The 27,338-nt window shown below is 41.7% G+C and overlaps 1 protein-coding gene and 1 non-coding gene across 2 annotated transcripts; both read left to right on the top strand.

The window, feature by feature from the left end:
* Positions 1 to 11,573: 11,573 nt before the first annotated feature.
* RPL5 (ribosomal protein L5) lies at positions 11,574 to 23,475 on the top strand. The gene is made up of 8 exons (XM_039352285.1): positions 11,574 to 11,719; positions 13,664 to 13,733; positions 13,837 to 13,952; positions 15,300 to 15,434; positions 16,838 to 17,040; positions 18,637 to 18,814; positions 19,501 to 19,589; positions 23,317 to 23,475. The coding sequence occupies exons 1-8, from the start codon at positions 11,717 to 11,719 to the stop codon at positions 23,414 to 23,416; spliced, it is 894 nt and encodes a 297-aa protein (XP_039208219.1). The 5' UTR covers positions 11,574 to 11,716; the 3' UTR covers positions 23,417 to 23,475.
* On the top strand, positions 18,417 to 18,512 carry LOC120312066. The gene has a single exon (XR_005557781.1). It is a non-coding gene; the product is annotated as a small nucleolar RNA SNORD21 (small nucleolar RNA).
* Positions 23,476 to 27,338: the final 3,863 nt, after the last annotated feature.

Here is a 27,338-nt window from a genome sequence, read left to right as displayed (position 1 = left end):
GCTTCAAGGCACAGTTCTTCCCCACTGTCTCTGCTGACCAGCTGCTATTTGGGTTATCCAGGTCCCCAAGTCGGAGAAGAGCTCTGAGAACTTGTATCTACTAGGGAAGAATCTGGTTTGAAAGAAACAAACCCATCCATTGCTAAAAACAGTACTGCATTAAGAGGCTCTGGGAAGGAGGATGCAATATAGCTGCACCAGTATAAAGTAGCCAATGGGCATTGAGCTGATCCTACTCCCTAAGCCAGTGGTTCTCAACCTTTTTAATGCCACGACCCCCAACCGGTCGTAAGTCGAGGACTACCCAACCGGTCGTAAGTCGAGGACTTTCTCTGCCCGGGAGCGCCGCGTATGTGTGGTGCCGCTCCCTGCGCCAGCCGAGGCGTAGCTGGCAAGGGGCAGCGACGGCGCAGGCTGACCACCAACTGGGCCACCAGCTGGCCCAGCCCAAGGGAGGTAAGGCACCCACCGGGCCCCACGCGCGCCAGCAACCCTCCCTGCACCCACTGGCCTCCCACCTCCCACCCCTGGCCCTCTTTTACTTATATTTAGTAGTTGCTCAGCAGGGAGGGGTGGAAGCTTCCAGACAGCTCACCTTCGCTGCAGACAACTTGCAGCACCGTTTGCAGAATGGGACTTTTGGCGGGCTCAGCAGGGCAGAGACACCCTGGACAATTCCTATTGGCTTTTGAAAGCCAATAGAATTAGACTCTATTCAAGAGAGTCTATTCTATTGGCTTTCAAAAGCCAATAGAATAAAAGGGAGCAGCACAGCTAAGGAAAAGGGGAAAAAATGGCGGACTGCGTTTGGCGACCCCCGTGAAATGGTTGTTCGACCCCAAATGGGGTCCCAACCCACAGGTTGAGAACCGCTGCCCTAAGCGTTGCCTAACAGAGCTACCAACAAAATGATTTGTAAAGCACATCGGGCAGCACTAAAACTCCCTGAAGGCTATTGGCTCCTTCAGAAGGAAAACATTATTTTATCACTTGAACACCAAAGTATTTTAAATTCCCTCCGTTGTTTGTTTATTTTTATTTTATTATGAAATTTATTTGCCGCCCCTCTCACGTCCAACAGTTCTGGGAGGCTTACAAATAAAAACATTAGAAAATTAAAAACATTAAAATCATCAATTATAAAGTGATGGTTTGGGGACAAGAAGAAAGCAACATGGGGTGTGTGGAACATACTGTGATGTGCAACAGGGGAAAGTCCCTATGATGGGCAGAAATTGAGTAGCGGTAGTCCTCAACTTATAACAGTTCATTTAGTGACCACTGAATGTTACAACAGCACTGGAAAAAAAGTGACTTATGACCATTTTTCACAGTTAACAATCTTTGTAGCATCCCCATGGTCATGTGATCAAAATTCAGGTGCTTGGCTATGTCCCAGGGTCACGGGATCACCTTTTGCAAGCAAAGTCACTTAACAATTGTCTTGCTAACTTATTGACTGTAGTGATTCACTTAACAACTGTGGCAAGACAAGTCGTAAAAATGGGGCAAAACTCACTTAAAAAATGTCTCTTGTAACAGAAATTTGGGGCTCAATTGTCATAAAGTTGAGGACTACCTGTTGTCACTTTGCACCATAAAAGTTATTAGTTGTTCTTTTCTTCTTTGCCTACTGTGCTGTCCCAAGGATCTCTCCCTCCGTGATGGAGGAAGGGCATGGAGTTAGCATTCTCCTAGGACCTAGGAGTTGCTTATACTGGTAGTCCTTGACTTACAGTGTGACCATTTGCTCAGCAACTGTTCAAAGTTACGGCAGCACTGAATGAAGGGACTTATGACCTTCCCTGAGGTTACAGCTATTGCAGTACCCCTATTCTCATATGCTCAAAATTCAGGCATTTGACAGCCACCTGTTGCACTAATGTCCACAGGGGTGCTTTCCCCCCCCCATATCTATCTTCCGACCTATCTATGGTCTTTTGGCCCCCTGCACTCCAGGGTCCCTGATACCTTAGTTGACCTTCACCTTCTTCATTCTCCTGTCCAGTCTCTTTACAGCACAACTGCTAGCCACAGGAGGCTTTTTCCCCCAGGTTGTGCATGGTAATTTCCTCAGAGACTTGTAGAAGAAGACTTCACAAGGTCACAAGGTCAGCCATTGCGTCCTGAAAAGCCAGGCCGCACATGCTTTGTCTGCAGCGGGACCAAGAAGATGGCAAAGGTCAGCTAGGACAGCAGAGCACAGACAGCAGGGGCTTTGAAGTGCTAAATTGGCAAGGGTGTATGCAGCTGGGAATGGGCTGGGTTGGTTGTGGCTATCTGAGGCAGTGAGTAGCCCCTTTGTGCCACACAGCAGCTCTGGGATTTCTTCCAACCCCAGAGATATGATGTGCCCCAAAGCCCCTATGTCAGTGGTTCTCAACCTTTTTAATGCCGCAACCCCCAACCGGTCGTAAGTCAAGGACTACCCAACCGGTCGTAAGTCAAGGACTTTCCCTACCCGGGAGTGCCGCACATGTGTGCTGCGCCCCCCACGCCGGCTGAGGCGTAGCTGGCAAGTGGCAGAGACGGAGCAGGCTGACCACCGGCTGGGCCACCAGCTGGCCCAGCCCAAGGAAGGTAAGGCACCCGCCGGGCCCCACACATGCCAGCAACCCTCTCTGCGCCTGCCAGCCTCCCACCTCCCACCCCTGGCCTTACATTTTTAGTAGTTGCTCAGCAGGGAGGGGTGGAAACTTCCAGATAGCTCGCCTTTGCTGCAGACAACTTGCAGCACCGTTTGCAGAATGGGACTTTTGGCGGGCTCAGCAGGGCAGAGACAGCCTAGACAATTCCTATTGGCTTTTGAAAGCCAATAGAATTAGACTCTATTCAAGAGAGTCTATTCTATTGGCTTTCAAAAGCCAATAGAATAAAAGGGAGTAGCACAACTAAGGAAAAGGGGGAAAAAATGGCGGACTGCGTTGTTTGGCGACCCCCGTGAAATGGTCGTTCGACCCCAAATGGGGTCCTGACCCACAGGTTGAGAACCGCTGCCCTATGTGCTTTCCAAGGTGCTGCAGCCTTGTGCCATTCTGCCAGGGCTTTCTGGGGCACAGCTGATCAGCACCATGCTGCTGAGCTGAGATGGCCGTAGCTTTGTGCTATGCTGAACTTGGGCTTTTTGCAGCCCTAGAGCCACAATGTGGCAAAAAAACCTCTAAACTGCAGCACATTCTTTTCCTGATTTCCCTATGTTCAAACACATGCAGACAGGCACTCTGCAACCTCTTTCCCTGGCCTCCCTGAGCTCATATTGCACTGCAGAACACCCCCCCCCCACCCGCAATTTGTGTCTGGCCTGGGCCAGGCCTCCCAGAATCTTCTTCAGTTGCTTGCACCATCTCCACGCTCTTTACCTGGAGCTCCCTCTGCTTCTCATTTAACGACACACATGTCTAGAGTTATGAGATCAACCAAGTTTGCCATCACTAAGCCATGCAGGCGTGTGATGTTGCGCTTTGTGACTGCATTGCTTAGCAACAGAAATTCCTGTCGCAATTGTGGTCATAAGTTGTAAACCTAAAGAACTACCGGTATGTCTGCTGTGATTGGAGCTATTTTTACTCTAGCCTGTTCTTTAGTTTCACTAGGCAAGTGTTCATATAAGCAATGGTAAGAGTTGTACTAGAGATAGTCCCCATGTAGCAAACCGCAATTGTGACTGACAAGTCAAATTAAGTGAAGCATGGGCTTCTGATCCTGTTTAAGCTTTCACATACTTGAGAAGGTCATAAATGCAAGGATCAATCACACAGTTATTTTTCATCACAGTTGTTAACTGTGAATGGCCACTAAATGTGTCAGTTGCTAAAGGGACGCTATCTGTGTAGGGACCAGTGCTCCAGCTATCTTCAATCCCAGCACAGCAAAAGGAAGGTTCACCCAATTGTATGAACCATAGAGGGAAGTCTCTACAGTTTCTGCAAAATTACTTACAAGTATATATAATAGGGATCGCTCCGTTTGCATAATATACAGTTTTGCATAGTATACAGTTTTAAATTCTGAATGTACATGGGATAGGAGCAATATAAATGGCTAGCTAATGAGAGCTAAATAGCTCGAAATATCTATACTAGTCTCCCTTTAATTCTTTCTCAGCAAAATCTAAATTTAACACACACACACACACACACACTTTTGCACCAACAAGATGGATAGGATAGCAAAATTTCTGATGCTCCCTGCCAGCTTCTCTCAAGAAAACTCAAAGGGAAGGCTGGCAAGAGGTCTGAAGTCACTCCTGCTTCTACTACCCTTTTGCCCACCTGTGGTCATTCGGTTTCTCAGTCTAATAAGAAAACATCTCTGAAGTGATGACCCAATGAGTAACAGATTCACCTATAATAATAGTAGTAAAGTTGGAAGGGACCTTGGAGGTCATCTAGTCCAACCCCCTGCTCAGGCAGGAAACCCTACACCATTTCAGACAAATGGCTGTCCAGTCTCTTCTTAAAAACTTCCAGTGTTGGAGCATTTACTGCTTCTGGAGGCAGGCTGTTCCACTGATTAATTGTTCTCACTGTCAGGAAGTTTCTCCTTAGTTCTAGGTTGCTTCTCTCCTTGATTAGTTTCCACCGTTGCTTCTTGTCCTGCCTTCAGGTACTTTGGAAAATGGCTTGATTCCCTCTTCTTTATGGCAGCCCCTGAGATATTGGAATACTGCTATCATGTCCCCCCTTGTCCTTCTCTTCGTTAAACTAGACATACCCAATTCTAGCAACCGTTCCTTATATGTTTTAGCTTCTAGATTGTCTAGTTTCATTATCTGAGGATACGTCTAGAATCAAAAGCATCCTTCATTTGAGAGATCAGTAACTGGTGTCAAATGCTAAAGGGATTCCATCTAGTCAATTACATTTTAGCCTTGCAGGAAAGATGGTTAATTGGTTAAATCATGGCTAAATTAACCATAGGTAAGAATTAAACAAAGACGGCTTACCCAATTGTTAATGTATCCACCCAGGAACTAAGTTGACTGTATGGAAGAAATAATGTCTGTGGCCCCAACATTTGTTTGTAAGCATTTTTCTGAGAGCAAAATTTAACATCAACAGTTAGTTACCCACTTCCTTCTCCATGTTAGGCATCTAGCAAAATTATTTGCTGACCATGGCACTAAATACAAAGGCAGACATTATTGCAGCATAATAAGAGGAAATAAGCATCATGAAAGAGGCAAGTGGATAAACAAATATTAGAAAGAGTATAAATTGCCTGCTTTAACTGGGATTGTAGAATTAAATTTTCAAACAATGCTGGAATTTATCTCATTCTGACGACATTGTTGCCTTTTTAACAATGTTTGGCATGTGTACCTTTCATTTTGTAAGATCGATCACATTTGTTTATGGAAAATTAGTCCTATAAAATATTTCTTTGCATTCTTTATAGACATATATAGAAACTGTAATTTTCACTGTATGAAGGTAATTACAGGGTTATTTTAATTCAATTACTTCTGCAGTGGTTTTCAATATTTCTAAATAAACTACATAGCCTTGGAAACTGGTCTAACGATGCCTGATTCGCTTAATGACTGCAGTAGAAATTGTTTAAAAATAGGGTCCGATCATGTAATGACCCATTTGACAACTGCATCCCTTACCAACAAAAACTCCAATCCCAATTATGGTCATAAATCAAAGACTACTATTAAAATTCACGTTCATTCATCACCCATTCATTCTTGACTCTCTGGCTTATTTTACTATATACATTTCCTATGTACTGCATTTTCTCCCAACGGATGTGCTTTGCAACTGGATCTATTGTATCAACTCATGTAATGTCTTTATGTAATCTCCTTACAGCATATGCTACAACATAGTGTGGTTTGTTTGGTTTTGACGTGGCAGGATTGCTTTGTAAAATGTGGTGTATGGTTTACAGTGTTACAAAAATATAAACATACTTTAGTTTTTAATCTTAGACTGCACTCACACACAATTTAAATCAAGATGAACAGGCCATAAGTATAGGTAATCCTTGGCTTACAGCCATTTGTTTAGTGGGTGTTCAAAGTTACAACAGCACTGAAAAAAATTGGCTTATGACTTGTTTTCACATTTCCAACTGTTAATGTCATTCCCCATTGTCAGATAATCAAAATGTGGGTGTTTGGCAACTGACACGTATTTAGGACTGTTGTGCTGTCCTGGAGTTATGTGATCACCATTTGTAACCTTTCTGGCTGGCTTCCAACAAGCCAAGTCAATGAGGAAATCTAGATTCGCTTAACGACCGCATGATTCACTTTACAACTGCAGCTCTGACATTAAAATGTCACAAAATGCGGCAAAACTTATTTAACAGCTGCTTGCTTAGCAACAGAAAATTTGGGCTCTTTCGTGAGTCATAACTGTGTGACTAAACCACATTATTGCTTAAGATAATCTATAAAAGGAGCCTTTGTCAATTACTTTCTTTAAAGACAAATGAGTAACTTGGAAGCATTTCTGATGTCGTTGGCAGCCATGCTATAATTATGGTGCATATTTGCTGCATTGCAAAATTGTTTTAATCAGTTTTATGGATTACTACTTAACCTGAATATCAAGAAAAATGCAGATTGAGATGCAAATTAAAAAGTTACATAAGACACAAAGCAACAGTATATAGTACACTTATTTTCCTTATCGTAATTCTACTGAAGCCAAAGTTGTTTTGATTATTTAAAAAAGTTCTAATAATACTATTTCATCACTAGGCAATTGGCTGATATATAAATGATTAGTGCAGCTTGAGTATGGAAACAGCAAGGAGGAGGATATAAATGTTTTTATTACCTGTAAAGCAATACACAGCTTGATAACAACACTATTATATATTTTTACAGCTTCCTACTATTAAGAGTTATTTTATTAACAGATATTTGCCATGTAACATTTAGGAGAAATGAACATTTCTGGGCTGCAAAAATCCAGATAATGATTAGGTGGCAGCAAAGGATTTCCTGTGTCTCTTAGCTTCCATTCACTGATCATTACAATCTAGATATAATAGACCTAATTTACAGTATTTGGGAAATTCAGCCAATTCTGGGTAATTAGCAAAATATAGCTAATAAACTAGATGTTTTGTGTAAACTAAATCTTGGCCTTGTGCATGGAACATAATTAGATTTAATTAGCTGAGCATTGAAAAGATTTATTGCTTTTGTGCATAACAGGTTTGTTTTTTAATTGGACAAAGCTACATATTTTAGAGTTTTGCCTTTTAAAATTCTTTTTAAAATCATTATTATTGCACTTATTAAAGTTTTATGGCCTCTCTTCTCTTTCGACTCTGCTAGCCCAATTTTTGTGGTATTCACTATTAATGTACTGCAACTTTTGCTTCACTACATTTATTTCGTTTATTTTGAGGTCGCTCAACTGCTAAAAAGACTCTGGATAACTTACAATATTTAAAATTATACATCATTTAAAAGAACATGACTGTCCAGACAAAACCACTTAATGACATCCAGAAAAATAGTAGTGTTTACCAAGCTGAGAATTATCAATATTTGAAGGTGCTAAATATACAGTAATTGATAAATGAATTTCAGACACATAATGCATATATATGAAATTACTCAGCTATGTATACCGTATGACGTGATAATGGAAACACCTGTACATATGCCTCACTTAGATGCAGAGATTCCTATTCAACAAACCAGAAAGCATCTAAAGAGGCCTTCTTACCCCACATTTCTAAGGAAATCATAGTTCAGAGCAAGTGTTTTCAAAATATATCCCTGAAAAATAGTAGAAACTGCAACTTCCAGGTTCAAGAGCTGACTGATTATAGATTACAGATAGTCCTTGACTTACAACAATTCGTTTAGTGACCATTTGAAGGTTATAAAGGCACTGAAAAAAGTGACTTATGACCATTTTTCACACTTATGTCTGTTGCAGCATCCCCATGGTCATGTGATCAAAATTTCAGACTCTTTGCAACTGACTCGTATTTATGACGGTTGCAATGTTTCAGGGCCATGTGATCACCTTTGGTGACCTTTTGACAAGCAAAGTCAATGGGAGAGCCAGACTGACTTAATAACCAGGTTACTAACTTAACATCTGCAGTGATTCACTTAAGAACTCATAAAAAGGGGTAAAACTCACTTAACAAATGTCTGACTTAGCAACAGACATTTTGGTCGTAAGTTTGGTCTACATTTAGATCCTTTCTTTCTGATCGCTTCATTATTTCTACTTCTTTTCAGTTGTGATCTTTTTTGTTTCCTTTGATGCATCAGGACTTGCATCTGTTTTACAGTTCAAAGGCACGATTACAAGGTAAATAAGAGAAAAAATTAAGCCAAACACAAAGTTCCACACGCAATACATTATTAATAGTAACATGATCTGATTTATAATGGCGAACGGTGTTTCTCCTTCCTCAGGCCAAGAAACTGAAGCAGCGCAATGTTTCATGAATGCCACAAAGTAGTATGTATGTTCATTATTACAAACCATTGTATTTCACTGAAAATTTTAATGTAATAGGCTTTACTGCAATCAATTTGTAAGTACGCGTTGTTGGCCGCTCTTAACTCGAGGATTATCTACAGGTGATCCCAGTGACATTTTGCACATTTTGATTTGAACTGAAACTTTAGAGGAGTGTATATGTTTGAACAGGAAACAGTATTTGAAAATTTCTCTTGTGAAGAAAGAGAAACTTCTGAAATATTTCTAAATATCTCAAACAAATAATGGCTGTTTCCTATCTTGTAATTGGCATTACAGGGAGTGCTCAACTTAGTACTGCACGGGTGTCAAACTGCCGGCCCATGGGCCGGATGCATCATGCGGAAGCCGCACCCACCCCATTGCCAGCAATGGCAAAACTCTCCCGATACGTTGCGCGACGTCATGTGATGTTGCGAGTTTGACATGTCTGTACTACTGTAATTGAGCCAGGAATTACAATCATAAGTTGTGCCAGTCATTAAGCAGGTCACCATACCACTGCACCCGATTTGATGACCTTTTTTTGTGGCGATTGTTAAGTGAACCTATTACACTTAATGGATATTTTTTTTTGCCAGAAACTGAAAGTGGGATAGCTGTCGGAAGTTCAAAATTGGGTCATTAAGTAGCTCTGGGGAGGACTGCTGAGCAACTGGTCATAAACTGAGGATTTTCTGTATATAGATTGAGTTTAATAGATTACAGTGTACGTGTAAGCATTGTAGCTAATGGAAATACTGTTTCAATAAAACTAAATGAAGTATGGTATTGTTATAATGTTGTGACTGATTGACATGTATTCTGTATACACCTTATAGGTATACACCATGCTGGCTCAGGAATTCTGAGAGTTGAAGTCCACGAGTCATAAAAGAGCCAAGGTTGCCTACCCCTGTTATAGTAGATAAGATTGATTCTAAGCATAAGATCCTATTTATTTTGGGCTGGATCAGGGTTATTGTGGCCTCACCAGGAGTAATCTTGTTGGAATCATCTTCTCAGGCTTCATAATTCTAGTGAAAGTGGAAAATGACCCAAAGATATTTGAATGCAAAACATATTTCTGACTCATGTAGTATTCATCTTCTGTTTAAAACTGCTGAAACTATATTGTTTCTACACCAGGGAAAGTGTTATGCATTCACTACTCTATTTAGCTCCTGTTGTAAATGATTTAAGTTCTCATAACTTCCAGTCAGCATGCCCACTTGGACACTGTGGAATTGAAATTTAATATTTTTCAGGATAGGTAAATTCATATGACAGTATGTATACTAGCTAAACTTATTTCTATTCTTAGTAGATGTTGATGATTTGGAAAACACAAAGGATTGGTAGCCAAGAAAAGAAACAAATAGCAAGAACAAATAAAATAAATAAAAAGAGGTCTCATTGGAGGTACAAGTGATCAAGCTCCAATTATAATATATTTTGGAAACATTATGTGAAGACCAAGCTGCCTTAAGAAGTTTTTAATGCTGGAAAAGGAAAAAGGAAAGAAGAAAAGAGAAAGACCAGCACCAAAATGTATGGACTTACAGTGGGGATTGGGGCACCATTGGAAGACCTGAAGAGACAGGTTGAGGAGTGAGCATCCAAGAGAAAATCTGTTTAGGTAGTAACTAAGAGTCAGTATTAACTTGAGGATGCATAAGCAATCCATTAACTGCTTGTCAACATGTTAAATTTATTTAAATGCCATATAGCAGTGGTGGCAAACCTATGGCACGCGTGCCAGAGGTGGCACTCAGAGCCCTCTCTATGGGCACGCGCACCATGTCCCGGAGATGACAACTGTCCCTCTTCAACCAGATGCCCACTAACTCACCAAGGTCCCATTTGGCCAGATGCATCCCAGCATGGCTGATTTCCCTCCCCCTCGTCCCATTCCCTCCTGGCCTCGCATACTCTCCTTTTCGTGGGCACGACCCACTGCATTGCCTCCTCAACTGTCGGCCGGCTGTCCAGCTCAGAGGCAGCTTCTCTGAACTTCTGGAGGAGGGCTGTGGAGCCCCAGAGTGCGCTGGTCGAGGGGCTGGCAGGCTGTTGCTGCTCATGGACACTGTCGGCCCCCATGCAGTCACTGGCCTCTGTGTATCAGGGCCGATGGTGTCAGGCAGAAGCCGCCCCCGCCCTGCCTCGCCTTCCCCCACAGGATGAGCCTCCTGCCCACCGCCCCACCTGTCAGAGACACCCTGGATCTCCCCCAATCCTGCCCAGCCCCCACAGGCATCCCTCCACACAAGCAACATTGAGGTGACCACGCCCACCTTGGCCACACCAACCCAGTCTGCCATGACCATCATATTCATGCCCACCCAGTGGGCCACGCCCACCTGGCACCCGGTGATAAATAAGTGGGTTTGGGGTTGCAGTTTGGGCACTCGGCCTGTAAAAAGTTCACCATCACTGCCATATAGATTTAACACAAATGAAAAATCTGCAAGAGCATTTTCCACCATTACCATCCAGATACGTTGGTTAAATTCTGCAATATTCAGTAATACTTAGCGGGTGAATGCTGAGAAGCAGGGCTAGGATTGGCTAATATTTGCAGGGGAGACTCTCAGGGAATCCCTGAGCTGCCAACTATATGGAGAAGTTGAAACAACAATGGTGAATTACAACTATGGGTGTGTCTCATTGAGGGAGCCCAACTCCTGGTTCTCAGTGTGTGGACTATTTCGATTTGACAGTATGTGGGGGGGTCCAGCACAGCTTCTGAGCATCAGTTGTGGAAGGTTGCTCTAAATCAGTGTTTCTCAAAACTTGGCAACTTTAAGACGTGTGGACTTCAATTCCCAGAATTCTCTAGCTACTATGAAGAGTTGAAGCCCGCATGTCTTAAAAGCCGCCAAGTTTGAAAAACTCTGCTCTAAAATGTTCGCTGCACGAATCCAGACAGGACCAGACTGAAATGCTATGAGTTGTCAACGGAAGTTTTGCTACAATGATGTCATAACAGCAGCTATGGATAAAGTGTACTTACTCTGAGGAGCTGAACCGACGTAAGCGCCAGTGTCGCAGGGAAGAGAGCGGGGAACCGGAGCAAGCATCCCTCCTCCAATCCTCCAGAGGGCAGCATTCTTTTCTCGAATGGTTCCTCTTGAGGCGAACTCCCTCGTCTTCCTGGTCACGTGCCGCGCCTGCGTCCTAAACTCGGCCTTTTTTCGCAGCATTACGGGTTGCGGACGTTTCGTTAGGTGGCCCTCGGCCTAAAACAAAACGGGATACAACCGGCAATCATGGTCAGTACCGGGCCCAAACGAGCCGTGGTGGGGAGGGCGGGACCGGCTTTGCATTCCCGAGCTCGGGGAGCTTCTTGTGTGTCTCCTGCTGCCTGGATGGATTCCGATTAGGCAGCGGTGGGCCCAGCCGCGGAAGCAAGTTCCAGCGTGGCTGGAATGGCTGCTCTCGCTGTGTTTTAAGTTGCTGCTGATGGGAGAGCTGCGGCCTCCCTGAGCTTCCTTCAGATTGTCTCCCGAGTCTGCTTTTCTCACGTTCTCCCGTTTTGCTTCTCCTGTTTCCATTCCGACTGAAGAGGCCCCAAGCAACCCTTTTTCATTAGCTCTCTCTCTCTCTGGGAAATGGAGGGTAGTTTAGACTGAAGCTCTTGAATGTATGAAAGGCTTCCTAGGTATGTCCGTACACACATGGAACTGGGCTTGGCTTAAGGAGAGAACTGCGATCCCTGCAGGATTTGGGCCTGTGGAATGAATGAGAAACAACAGGGGAGCCAACTTGGTGTCATTTGATGGTTTTGCAGAGAAGTCCTAATTATGAGCCTTCTCCTAGATATGTCCTTTTTTTCTAAGCGTGTCTAAGCTTCCTTGACGTTTGCTGTGTCTGGATGTGTGTATCCAGGCCATGGGTTTTCCCAGTTGCAATGTATGGCTGTGAAAGTTGGACCATAAGAAAGGCTGAGCGCCGAAGAATTGAGGCCTTTGAACTATGGTGCTGGAGAAGACTCCTGCGAGTCCCTTGGACTGCAAGGCGTTCAAACCGGTCACTCCTAGAAGAGATCAACCCCGACTGCTCTTTAGAAGGCCAGATCCTGAAGTTGAAACTCAAGTACTTTGGCCACCTAATGAGAAGGAAGGACTCACTGAGAAGGGCCTAATGCTGGGAAAGATTGAGGGCAATAGAAGAAGGGGACGACAGAGAATGAGATGGCTGGATGGAGTCACTGAAGCAGTAGGTGTGAACTTAAATGGACTCCAGAAGATGGTAGAGGACAGGAAGACCTGGAGGAACGTTGTCCATGGGGTCGCGATGGGTTGGACATGACTTCGCAATTAACAACAACAACAGCACATAAGACTGGTTCAGGGTTGCTTCATGTATTATATTTTTCCACTGAATGGATAAACCTCTAATTGTGAGAAACAGCAACAGGTTTAATTTTTTTAAAAAAGACTTTAAATAATGTAGAGTGAAAGCATTGGTCTGGCAGTCTGTCAAGCTAAATAAAGCTGCTGTATTGCTCTGACATTCTTGTTTTTTTGTGTAAAAAATACATAATTGTTTTATAGGGCTGATTAGCGCCAAATATATCCAGGAATAGTTTCTGGAGGAGCATATTTTCAAATGAAAAGGAGTCCTAGTTGGTCCTAGCAGACTAGGATGTCATGTTACAGGATTATTTACTTTGGAAAGGCAGAAGACTGAACCCATTTCATCAGCAAAAGGAAATAGGTGATTTTTTTTCTTGATTCAATAGGTATGGTTGCTGTTTTTTTAGAATTTAGTTCACTATTGACTTTTTTCCAGCCGCAGACATTTTTATGAGACAAGGGTAGATGGATAGTATGTAATTTGGGAAATATAAATAAAAACTAAATTCATCATATGTAATTTGTTGATTATAGATGGGTAGTAATGGAAAAAAAATTGAGTACTTTCCTATATAGGTTGTCAGTGCTTCTGATGATTTTCAGTGTTTTCACAGGTAATTAAGGTAGAATTCTGTAAGCATCTCTACTGCCAGAATGAGTTTTCCAGTACTGTTTTCCATTTTGCACCTTATTCTTTATTTTCAACTTCTTGGTTCTCGAATCTTTTTCTCTGTCATAGACCAGCATAAAACAAACATGAAAAATTACATGTTTCATTAATTCTTCTAAGCTTCCCCCCCCTTTCATTTGATAAATTGACATATAAATGTTCTAACTTTTTTTATCCATTTATTCAAGGGTTTTGTCAAAGTTGTCAAGAATAAGGCCTACTTTAAGAGGTACCAAGTCAAGTTCCGAAGAAGGAGAGGTCTGTTTTGCTTCTTTTACACATCTTCAGTACATTGAACGGATCATGGCATAAAGAGGAAAATCCTAAATCTATTTGATCTGTTTTTTTTTTCCTTATTCAGAGGGAAAGACTGATTACTATGCTCGTAAGCGCTTGGTGATTCAAGATAAAAACAAGTACAACACTCCTAAATACAGGATGATTGTACGTGTCACTAACAGAGATATCATTTGCCAGGTAAGGGCATCTTTTGATTTTGGCTGTTATATAGTGATTTTGTATAGATATTTTATAATGCATAGCATCCTTATGAGCATGTTTATCTAGGCCAGGGATAGGCAGCCTTGGTCATTTATGACTTGTGGACTTCAACACCCAGAATTCCTGAGCTAGCCATGCTGAGGAGAAAGGGAGAGGTTTCCATGCTGAGCCATGCTGGCTCAAGAATTCTGGGAGTTGAAGTCCACGAGTCATAAAAGAGCCAAGGTTGCCTACCCCTGATCTAGGCTTTTTCTCCAACATACTGATTTTTTTAGACTGAAATTATATTCTGAAACTAGAGTAGTTCATGCTTTTAATAATGCTTTTCCTTTAGAACAGACATGTCAAACTTGCGATGTCACGTGACATCGCGCAACGTATCAGGATGGTTTTGCCATTGCTGGCAGTGGGGTGGGCGCAGCGTCCGGCCCATGGGCCGGCAGTTTGACACCCCTGCTTTAGAAGAAAGTTATACCTGTATTATTCAGAACTTCGTTTGATGCTTTACATTATGTTAAATCAAGATTAATTACGTTGCTTTATAAAACAATGAATTGCACTTCCCCTTTCAAATCAGTGTGTGCAATCTTGGGATTCTTTTGGACTCATAATTCCTATACTTGGTCCCAATGATTTAACAGTGATGTCTCTTGTGACCTGGGAAGCGTGCCTTCTCTGTTGCATGGCTTGCCTTCTAAGTATGAGACCCCCTTCAGAGATTTCTGTGGTTCTCACTCTGATGATAATTCTGAAAGGTCTTGAAACCCTGGATGTGGGTAGAATGGATGTGGCTCCCTTATTAATACAGTGTCGTTTTTGATAGATATTGTCCAATTTATTAATGCTGTATCACATAATTTTTATAGTATTCATTTTAAGTTGTGAGCTGCCAAGAGTTTTGGAATTAGGCAACAGCTAAATATAGTAAAATAAGTAATTTTTTAAATATTTCACCAGTAATTATGCTTAGAGAAAGAAACATGTAGCCTTTGACCTAAATTCAGTCTTCTTGCAGTTGAGCATGGAAGAAGTGGGCGAATGTGGAAAAGGACTGTCAAAAAGAGAAATAGACCTTATAAGATGCCAGAGGTGAAAACAGATCATAAAGGAATATGCCATTCCTGGATTCCTGTTTTACATAGTAAACTAACTGGGAACTTCTGCAAACCTGGGAAACCACGTTTGGATATATACATGGGGGACTTTCAGATACTGGCTTGACTCATGGATCTATTTCCTAGATTAAGGAGACTCAGTTTGGGAGCATTTGCTGCATAAGACAATTGCAATGAATGGATTTGAGATCAGTGTTCCCTTTTTTAGATTGCATATGCCAGAATTGAAGGCGACATGATTGTCTGTGCTGCATACGCTCACGAGCTGCCAAAGTATGGTGTGAAAGTAGGCTTGACCAACTATGCTGCTGCTTATTGCACGGGCTTGCTGATGGCCCGCAGGGTATGTATCTCTTTGAAAGTTGTTATTCGTGCCTTCTTATCATATGGAAGATCTGCAGTCATTGATATTACAATATGGGAATGAATTACAAATTAATAACCAATAGGCACATAGCTTTTTTGTGTTAGTCCCTCAGGTTCAGTGAAAATAATGTGTTAAATTAGCAATTTTTATAAAAGGCATTAAATTATGGAGTTTAAGTTAAATAGCTACAGAGATTTAAGCTTGGGTGTTAAAGGGGATCTGTCTCTCCTTTTTTGTAGCACCATATAGATTTTTTCCAGTTTTATTCGGTGTTATTGCACCCCATAGTGTACAGAAAAGGTGGGGGAGCTTGTAACAGGTGTGCTTGGATTCTTTATTGGCCTTTCCCAAGTCAATTAGAACATTGTTCAGGTGAGCTGTTGAAGTAATGTTGTGCTGCCTTTTTCTGTTGGGAATTTTGTTGATAAAATAGGGATTTAATGTGTATGTTTTTGTGTTCTATATTTTAGAGCAGGGGTCCCCAACCTATGGGCTATAGCCCACCAGCGGGCTGCGGCCTCTTGGCCAGCGGGCCGCAGGAATGGCTGGCTGGTGCGCGCACACTCCCCACCACTCACGCTAGAGCCTGCAGCCCCGTTTGCACATGCACACGGGCGTGAATGGGGCTGCTAGCCCCGGGTAGGTGTGCATAGTCCATTTGCGCATGGGCGAACAGGGCCGCTAGCACCAGGTGGGTGTGTACATGGGCAAACAGGGCTTCTAGTGCCACGCATGCGTGGCGCTGTTTGCCTGTGTGCATGCGTACCAATTTGGAACCTGCTCTCTTTCCTCCAGGCCATGAGCCTGGAAAAGTTGGAGACCTCTGTTTTATAGCATTTTATTGTAATTTACATTTTGAACTTCCTGGAATCTTGATAGAGTGGTAATATATAAATATAATAAATTAAAAATCTGAAAAATGAGCAAAAATGACATGGCTTAATGAGAACCAACTCAAGGACATAATTATAGAGAAACCTTGTTTTAAAGGACTACTTGGGGAGAGTAGAATTATAATAGTATTCTGAACTGTTTGTTATGAAAGTACATCATCCTGGCAATGTAGATTATCTGTGATAAGTGTCATCATGATGCCTCTTTTACAAATGGCATGATTAGGTTATTATTCAAACGAGGTAAATCACTGAGGAAACATGATCCAGTGCTTTTGAAATCTGCTGTAGCAGAATCCAATAAATTGTTATAAATCAAGCTTTCATTGTTGCTCCTTAAAAAACATTGTATCTAATTTTTTTTTCAGCTTTACAGGGTGTGTTGATTTCATTCCTGTGGGGTGGCAAGCATTATTGCACATCACTGTATAAATGAAGCGTGAACTTTTTTGGCAAGGAAAACTTAACACATGCCGTTGTTTGCAGCTTTTGAATAAATTTGGTCTCGATAAGATCTATGAAGGCCAAGTTGAAGTGACTGGTGATGAATACAATGTGGAAAGTGTGGATGGACAGCCTGGTGCCTTTACTTGTTATCTGGATGCTGGTCTCGCTCGGACGACTACGGGGAACAAAGTCTTTGGTGCTCTGAAAGGAGCTGTGGATGGTGGTCTTTCCATTCCACACAGGTAACTTCTTTCCTTCTGAATTCAGTTCACCCTCAGGCAGCCATTAAGTTGTATGGCTCCCCCCCCCCTTTTTTTTTATAAGTTTGGAATATACTCATTTTCTTGAGGATAGAACTCTGGCTGAGGTCACTTAGTATTCTGTTGGGGGTTATAGTGTTTTTTTAATCTAAATATATATCCATTTTTTTTATCCACCTTTATTATCTTTATAAATAACTCAAGGTGGTGAACCTCCTCCTTCCTCCCCCCCCCCATCACAACAGCCCCATGAGGTGAGGTGAGCCAAGAAGGTTACTGGCTCAAAATCACTTGGTTGGCTTTCATGCCTAAAGTGGACTAGAATTCAGAATCTCCCAGTTTCTAATCTGTTGATTTGACCACAACACCAAACTGGCTGCCTGTTGCCATTGACAACACTTTATTCTCTATAGTGGAACCGGTACTTACAGTAGTGGCCAAAATTTTGGAAAAAGTGTACATTAGAAATGCCACCGTTGGTTAAGTTTCCACCAGTTTTTCTTCTAATTTCTTTATAACTGTAGCCTTGTTCACTTACTAATACTATTTTACATCGCTTTCTGGGCAACCAGTCAACTCTTTGCACCATTACTTTAATTTTATTAAATTTTAGAACAGTGTTTCTCAACCTTGACAATTTTAAGGCATGTGGACTTCAACTCCCAGAATTCCACAGCCAGCATTGCTGGCTGTGGAATTCTGGGAGTTGAAGTCCACATGCCTTAAAATTGTCAAGGTTGAGAAACACCGTTTTAGAAGCTCACTAAATGAAAGAACACAAAAAAACCCCAACCAATCTGATAGCGATCACATAATACACTGACAAATGTCCTCTCAGCTTCAATACAAGACATCAATAACTGAATCCTACTGTGATCTGATTGGCTCATTGCCAAAACAAGATGACACCTGATTGGCTCTCTAAACACTCATGCTCATTGGCTACAGTCAGATGAAGGAAAGCTACCTGATATCAACCTAAGCAAGTTGTGCTTTCTTTTTCTGGTTAATTGGCTATAACTTTTCATAGAATACAGTACAGATAATTGAACAAACTTTTTGCAATACATTCTTGATTAAATTATCTTTCCTTTGATACATAATTTTATGGTACTACAAAAAAAATGTTATTAGCCATCAAACCTCAAAAATACACTTTTCCCAAAAGGTTTCCACAATTTTGGCTGCTACTATATTTGCCGTATGCAATTCACCACTAAACTCTTACACAAACTGGATGCCCAAAAATCTGATTCTCTTTTCACTTTAGTAGGTTTTGTGAATGAAAAGATTAGTAAAATTAGGATCATTGTGGCGTTCTATAATCATCCCATCTTTTGTTTTGCTTTTAACTGGCTACTGTGTGATGATATCCCACTGACTGAACACTCTGTAGTTGGTCCTTGGTGTGTGTATGATTGATCTTGGTGTTTCAAGACGGGACTGATGGTGGCTGAAACTCTTGGATCTGACTCCCACTCCCCCAAAAAAACAGATTTTTGGAATCTCACAATGTATGCTCCACACCTTATACAGTTTGCTCCCAGAGTGTATAATGCTTAGCTCTTTGTTTCATAGTACCAAGCGTTTCCCTGGTTATGACTCAGAGAGCAAAGAATTCAATGCAGAAGTCCACCGCAAGCATATCATGGGCCAAAACGTTGCAGATTACATGCGATACCTGATGGAAGAAGACGAAGATGCTTATAAAAAACAGTTCTCTCAGTATATCAAGAACAATGTAACACCTGACATGGTAATACATCATAAAGTCCTTGAATTACTGCTTAGCAACAAACCATTTCATTGTAGTTAAGGAATTGCTAAAGCAAACTTGTAGGTCACCAAAATTTGGACCTGATGTCATTGCTGCATGGTTACATGCACTCTTGAGCATGGCTTGTTCAATAGGTATCTTGTCCATATATAACATTGACAAATGCACCTCATCAGTGTGGCTGCTTACCTGCTTGCTTGTTTGCAATGTGTGCAAGATTGTTGGCACATCTACTGCCTTGCTTTCTGCTGTTGGAAGGTTTCCCTCTATCTTTCCCTGAAGTACTCCAGTAGCTGTTGGCTTTTTGGCTTTTCTTACTGTTAATTCCCTCTTCCCTCAAAATAATTTTGCTGCCTAGAAAAATCACAGTTTGGTTTTTATCGGGCATAAAACAGCTCCATTTTTGGTCCCCGCATGGATAAAACGCGAATGTTTCGGTTCGGATATAGGCCACTTGAAACCAGTTGTGACGTGCATGAACCATTTTGCAGATCCTTCTTTAGTGTGCATTTGTGGTATAATTGATTTTGGGGTTGTAGATAGGGAAGGACTCCATATGACTTTATTGTAATGCTCCCTTCTCCTGTTTGGTTTCCCCCCCCCGAAGACTAATACGTACTAAATATGTAGTAAGTATGAATTAACGATTAAATATGTTGCCACAGATGGAAGAAATGTATAGAAAAGCGCATGCTGCAATACGTGAAAACCCTGCCCATGAAAAGAAACCTAAGAGAGAAGTTAAAAAGAAGAGGTAAGATGACCTTTTTTCCCCCTAAGAGGGGTTCCATAGGAAACATGTAATTGTATATTAGTGAAGGAATGTATAAACATTGAAATAATACACACACACTGTATATAGAAATATAAGGGAATATGGGAAAATTCTACTACTGTCTGGAAAGGGCTTATTGTGATTCCTCGCCAGCCTGTGGACCCGGCAGCCGAGTCTGAGGAATCAGAGGATGAGGAGGAGGGGCCTGGAGTGACATCAGAGGAAGGCTCTGAGGAGCTCCAAGACTTAAATCGGACAAGGAGCCTGGCCCCTCTACTCGCGCTCAGGCTGAGACACAGCTGTGCTGGGAGCCTGAGTTGGACAGTGATGAAGAACAGTTGGGATAAATCCCGGATGCATGAAGGCGCAGGCAAGAGAAGCCAGTAGGACAGAAGAATGCAATGGGGCATTAGGGAGGCATTAGGAAGCCACGCCTTGGCTGAATTATAAAAGGGAAGGTGTGGGAGTGCTGCTCATGTTTCTGTGAATTGTGTTTGTTTGCCTTGGACATTGACTCAGGTCTGTGAGAATAAAAGGGGTCGTGTGTTTTTTCTTGCGGTTTCTGCCTGCTTGTTGGAAGAGGGGTTTCTCCTGGTGAGCATAACAAGGACTCACATAGGCTGGGACAGAACAGTGCTGGACTAAAGGACAGCACTGATCCTGATCATAGTAGAACAAGCACTAAGCATTAGATCATAGAAGCGGGTCTACCACACTAGACAGGACGCAAGGTACAGACTGTGCAGAGAGACCATAGAGACAGTTCAACACATACTGGCAGGGTGTATAGATGGCAGGCAGGAACAGCATACATTCAACAGCACAACCAAGTAGCTGACATTGTGTACAGAATCACCTGTATAGAATATGAGCTAGACCCTCCTATGTTTAGATGGAGGATCCCGCAAGAGCTTGTATAGAGTAAGAAAGTTAGTTTATGGGACTTCCATAGACAGACAGACACGTACTGACCAGTCAACTGGACATTGCGATAGTAGACAACAACCAAAAGACAGTGGTGCCAAGTGACAGCGAGTTCAGGAAGAAGGATTATGAGAAGCTGGAGAAGTACCAGGAACCGAAGAAGGAACTAGAGAGGATGTGGCAAGTAAATGTCAAAAGTTGTCCCAGTGGTAATAAGAGCCCTGAGGGCTGTGACCCCCTAAACTGGGAGAGTGGATCCAACAGATCCCAGGAACGACCGAGGTCTCTCCAGAAGAGTGCAGTGTTAGGAAGAGCTAAGATCTTGCGCAGAACCCTCCCAACTCGCAGACCTCTGATAGAGGATCTGAGATGGAGGAAGATGTATAGAACCCGTGAGGGTGAGAAGGGTATTTATTCATTTGGGGGATGCTAAAACAGAATAATTTTTATTTTGTGTTAAGAGTTTAGTTTTTTTTCCCTAGCAGAATACAATTTTAATATGACGCTTAAACTCAGGTTCCTGTGTTTTAATGTGTTTTAATGTTGTAGCAAATAACTTCAGCTTGCTTGCTTATTTAGTATAGTATTCTGTTGAGTAGACCGCAGGAGCATGCCAAGTCCCTCCTGTTTTGCTTTTTTTGCACACCTTTCTATGTTGATGAACATTCATTCTTGGATTTAATAATTAGAGGTGTGCGCAGAACATGTTCAGTTTCAGGCAGGAAAAAACACTGTTGTCTTGAGAGTTCTGTGATGCATTTTGGCTGGGCAGTGGTTCTTCAGAACCAAAACCAGGAATACCCAGAGGGGTCTTATAGGAGTGAGTAGGAGAAGACTAGCACACCACTTTTCTTTTCATAGCATGTATATAGATAGTTCTCAAATTATGATCGGTCGCTAAGCCACTGCTGGAAGTTCCAGTAGACCTACCTAGGGCAGGGGTAAGCAACCTTGGCTCTTTTATGACTCGTGGACTTCAACTCCCAGAATTCCTGAGCCAGCCATGCTGGGAGTTGAAGTCCACGAGTCATAAAAGAGCCAAGGTTGCCTACCCCTGACTTAGGGGATACTGACAACCTGGATTCAAATTCCAATGTGCACGTACGTACACACACACACACACACACACACACACACACACACACACACACACACACAGTCAGGTGACCACATCTTGGCAACTGAGTCAAATTTATAGCTGTTGTGTCCTGCGATTGCATTATACAGGTTTTTTTTGTAAAATAACATTTCCGGTTTTCTCCAAAACCACGCCCATTGGTTCACGTAGTTACTGTGTTGTTCACTTGCCTGCAGTGATTCACTTACCAACCACTGCAAAAGTTGGAAAATCAGATCTGTCATGTACCAATTTGCATCGCAACTGTCGCAAGTTGTGTGATAGACTCCATTTTGGTTGTAACTTGCAGGCTACCTGTACTGGCTTGCCCACCAAAGTTTCCAGTATCTGCCTTTCGTTATCTCTTCTTGTGCTATGCTGGAAATTGATACAATCTAGCTGCCCTGTCTGACCCTTAATCTTTCTAGCCTCTTCATTTTCTTACCTCCCCTTGGCCATCAACTCCACCACATCCTTGGCTTTTTCTTACAGACATGGGCCACTAGAACTGGAACATTTTGCACATTCTATCATACAGTTATGTTTATAAGCTATGTGCAGCCTGCTTGCCTTGGAATTTCTGCTTTTGCTTGGAATATAAGAACAGACCCCTCAAAATAATGAGCAGTAGTCCAAATATGAACAATTTTTTTCCCCAACTACCATAAAGCACAACATATGCGGTGTGATTGCATTGTACTTACCGTATATGCCGGCGTATTGGGCGACCTGGCGTATAAGACGACCCCCGTCTTTATAGCTGGGTTGCATTCCTAGAACGTCGTCTTATACGCCGGAAACTACCAGTATTTCCGGCGTATAAGACGACTCGGCGTATAAGACGACCCCCCTCTTTGGCACCGATTTCAGCGCTTGCGGAAGTCGTCTTATACGCCGGCATTTACGATATTTTCAAAAGGAAAATAATTGTTCCATTACATAAGTATCACTATTCCAGTATCAAACCTCAGAACGTGAAGCAAATTTGTGTTAATTATCAGTCCTTTTGATCTAAAATTGTATAATTTTCTATTCTGTTTTGAAATGGATTATCAAAATAGCTCTCAAGCTTCTAGAATGTGCTTATTGGGATTAATTCTTATTAGTTCTAAGATCATTTAAAGTCCAGTATATTAATCTGTTTAACCTAAGAATACCGGTAGATAGAGAAGTTTTCACAGGTGGAGGCGTCCTTAAGCCGAACTCCTGTTCAGTGAACTATTAGATCAGCGGTTCTCAACCTATGGGTCGTGACCCCATTTGGGGTCGAACGACCATTTTACGAGGGTCACCAAACAACGCGATCCGCAATTTTTCCCTCTCGGGGTGCCGCCGCGCATGCGGGTCGCCGTCACACAAAGGTTGAGAACCGCTGTATTAGATGATAAAATGTGGCTTTGTTGATGAGAATGTTAAAAAGGATGTAATGAGCATAGACAACCATGTATGGATGGGCAAAGGTACAGGTCATCTTCAACTAGAAGAAGAGCTGGTTTGGATGCCTTTGTGCAATTACATGGGTAATTATTCTCCGGTAGTGTACTATCTGACCATTAATGCTAAAGATGCTTATGGTGTCAGTTCTTTTCTTTTTTAAAAATTCATTTATGTCGGATAGGTTCTCTACATTAGCAAGAATAATCATACCCCAAAATCTTTTTGCAGGTGGAACCGTCCTAAATTGTCTCTTGCTCAGAAGAAAGATCGTGTGGCTCAAAAGAAAGCTAGCTTCCTTCGGGCCCAGGAACGTGTGGCTGATAGTTAGGATGCCTTCCATAATTTTCTGTGAAGATTTTGGAATACAAAATAAACTTATTGAATCAATGTTGTAAGTGTTGACTTGCTGAGACGGAATTCTAGCTGCATTTGAAATAATTGATCAGCTGGTTTCTTGGCTCTCCCTTTTTATACTTGTAGAAGAAGATCAGTCTAGTTTCACTGTAGGAAACCCCTCAATATCCCACTTTTCCTTTGGGGGCTGAAGGCATAGCACTCCCTTCAGTGTTTTCCTCTCAACACCAGTATTATGAGATATGCTGGGCTTATAGAATATGATTGGCCCCAAGTTGCCCACGAAGCTTTCATGGATGGAATTGATCTTGAGCCTGGGTGGTCTTATTAATTCAACATCTCAACTACTATGCCTCACTGGTGCCGACATGCTGTTAAATCTTCAAACTATTTAAAAAAAATCCATCAGGTAAGTGATAAACATCTGGATTTATGGTCTCCTTATCAGGGACATCTGAAAGCAGACTTTCTAATTGTGCTCTCTAGATTTACTAGAGATACAGCTTACAGAATTCCCAGGCACTATATAGCCAGTGACTAGTGATTAATGAAACTCATTTAATGAAATCCCAGAAATACTTTTTTCCTTTTGGAATATATTGATCTCACTTTTGGAATTTCATCTGGAAATTTTCCAAACATAATTTTTCTGGAAGAAGAATGGATTCTGGTATTGTGGAAAGAAGCAGTACAACTTTTCTGTTCAGCATCTGTTCAGGCTGTACTAAGTTATGCTTAAGTTAACTGATTTCTGCCTTAGTTGAGTTCTGGATCATTCTGAGAACTATATAGATAAATACAACTTCCCTTCAGATCTCAAGCTTATATGCGTATTGAATAGAGACTTAGGATTATCTTCCATTTGAGCTTTTCACATGTTCAGGTGAAATGGGACCTGCATCCTAATGTTTTCACTGTTCTTGACCCACATCCTCTATTTAATAGAACTGATGATAAAGCCAATACCGGGTGGGTCTAAATTTGGACTAATCAGGAAAATCTGACTTTAAATTCCTTTTCCACTTGAAATCACGAACTCAAGGATAACTTATTTTTTCTCAAAGCATTAATCTTCACTTCAAGATTTTTTTTTTTTTCATAAGAATAAAGTTTGGGATACAAGACTTCTTTGTTCTTTCTACTATTTGCATAATTGAGATATCCATGAGAACAGTCATGACTCTTAGCAGTTACATTTCAGAATGGGTTACGTCAGTGTTTCTCAACCTTGACAATTTTAAGGCATGTGGAATTCTGGGAGTTGAAGTCCACATGCCTTAAAATTGTCAAGGTTGAGAAACACTGAGTTACGTGTTTCCATTTGCCTTCCTTTCGGCAGTCCCTGGTTTTCAAGTCTGAGCCTCCTGAGTAGCTTTGTCCTGTCCAAGAACTTACTTCCCCATGTGTGTTGCAGTGTACAAACTCCTTCAGTAAGAACACAAGCTTTGGGGGGAAACTTCCTACCTGTATGTAATCGCTATCTCTAATAAGCCAAAATTATAGCTTCAAAAGAGCCAGAAACAAATCTCTAATCATGGGCTTAATAGATGGAAGAATTTGTAGAGCTAAAGTATAATCTACTCCAATCATCTGTTTCTTCCTGATAGAAGTGATTTCATGCAGCATGTTTTGTAGTTAGCCATTAATCTCACTTGGCCTCAAGTAGCATCACCAAGCTGGCCTTGGTCATTGGTCTTGAAAGGCTAAGAAATCTCATGGTATTGAGTATAAATTTTAGACCACCACGATGCCAATTTGGCAAGTTAAACACTGGAAGTCGGCAAGGAGAAAGCCCACTTCTGCACTATTGCCAAGAAAATTATATGAATATGTCAAGATAATCTGGAGTCACACTCAGATGCTCTGGAATGATGTTACACCTAGAATAGTACTGTTATTGAGGGTTATGTTTTGCTTTTTGCTATCATTTTAAATACGTGATTCAGAGATTCCCAATATCTGTCCTGTGAGATAAACTACAAACTTGGAATCAACCTCCTCATGGGGGGCTGATGCATACAGAGGTCTATCATCTCCCCAAAGAGCTTTTGCTCCATAACTGGAAACTCCAGAAATCTGTGGGGACATCCAGGTATTGAAAGATAGTTTAAAGAATCTGATTTTTGTAGAAAGCCTTAACAAGGAATTTATATTGCATTAAATTTCTGTTGTGATAAATCTTGAGTTTCTTTTATTTTTATAGCAATTGAGGAACTCTTTTTTAATAGCCTTGATCATGCTTCAGGCTTGTTTCCTTTTAATATCTCGTGATGTTGTAAATTAGAGTGCCAGTCTATTGGGATTTTGGGTGAAAGAACCCATTTGTAGCAGTTGCAGTTAGGTGTTTTCTTTTTTAAATGAGCAGCTGCTTCTGTAACAGCTCTGCGTTTCCTTTTTTTAATCACTATTTCCATGCTAGTATTTAAACTAATATTGATTTTTCTTTTAGTAAAGATTGCTTTTACATAATTCTTGTGAAATAAGACAGTATTTCAAAAGATTGGATATGGGAGGGGAGGGTTGAATCATTCTTGTTATACAGTTTAACCCAAAATGGTCAGGCAGATACGATGGTAGAGAGTAAGGAAATCATCTTGATGGAAATATGACAACCTGTTACCTAGCTAGGGGAAAGGGACTGAAATGTTAAATCTAGAAAGAGATAACATTCAAAAGCGGATCAGGCTGACTCCATCTAATTCACTGAAGTATAAGAAAGATGATGTATATAGCACAATCAGACTCGCAAGACCAATACCAGCTCCCTAAGGCCAGACCCAGCATACTAAAAAGCAGAGACATCACCCTGCCAACAAAAGTGCGTATAGTCCAGGCCATGGTTTTCCCAGTTGCAATGTATGGCTGTGAAAGTTGGACCATAAGAAAGGCTGAGTGCAAAAGAATTGAGGCCTTTGAACTATGGTGCTGGAGAAGACTCCTGCGAGTCCCTTGGACTGTAAGGCGTTCAAACCGGTCAGTCCTAGAAGAGATCAACCCCGACTGCTCTTTAGAAGGCCAGATCCTGACGTTGAAACTCAAATACTTTGGCCACCTAATGAGAAGGAAGGACTCACTGGAGAAGGGCCTAATGCTGGGAAAGATTGAGGGCAATAGAAGAAGGGGACGACAGAGAATGAGATGGCTGGATGGAGTCACTGAAGCAGTAAGTGAGAACTTAAATGGACTCCAGAAGATGGTAGAGGACAGGAAGACCTGGAGGAACGTTGTCCATGGGGTCGCGATGGGTCGGACACGACTTCCCAATTAACAACAACAAGGCCAGACCATGAAATCATCTCTACACAAAGGATAAAACTACTTTTATTGATACTGCCTATAATAGTCGGTCCCTGGTTCTTTAGACTAGCGCAGGGGTAGGCAACCTTGGCTCTTTTATGACTCGTGGACTTCAGCTCCCAGAATTCCTGAGCCACGAGTCATAAAAGAGCCAAGGTTGCCTACCCCTGGACTAGCGGATCCCAACCTTTTCTATTCCCCGCATTCCCTAGAATGCTGATATATTCTTGCACCCCTTACAAAAGTTCGAAATAACGGCAACGTATTATGCGTATACACTATAATTTTGAAAACAAAGTTTTCTCACCCCCCTGGAATATCGTCTTGCACCCCCAGGGAGTGCGAGCATTCCTGGTTGGGAACCCCTGGACTAGTGGTTGTCTACTTAGGCCGTATGGTTTCCTGGAGATGGGGACACCCAAACTTAATTGCCAAACCTTTGATCAAATTGATGAAATCCTCAATCTCATTATTTCAACAGCATGCTTACTAAAAAGTTAACTAATAATATATTAATTAAAAGAGCAGAATGTTATATTCCAGCCAACAGCAATTACAGCAGCACTTAAAATTTTTGAAACATTTTACATTTATCATAT

The sequence above is a fragment of the Crotalus tigris genome, unplaced genomic scaffold (assembly GCF_016545835.1).
Source record: "Crotalus tigris isolate CLP2741 ecotype Arizona unplaced genomic scaffold, ASM1654583v1 scf7180000018419.1029430, whole genome shotgun sequence".
Taxonomy (NCBI): domain Eukaryota; kingdom Metazoa; phylum Chordata; class Lepidosauria; order Squamata; family Viperidae; genus Crotalus; species Crotalus tigris.
The sequence above is the reverse complement of the archived record's forward strand: the minus strand, read 5'-3'. Positions and strand labels throughout refer to the sequence as shown.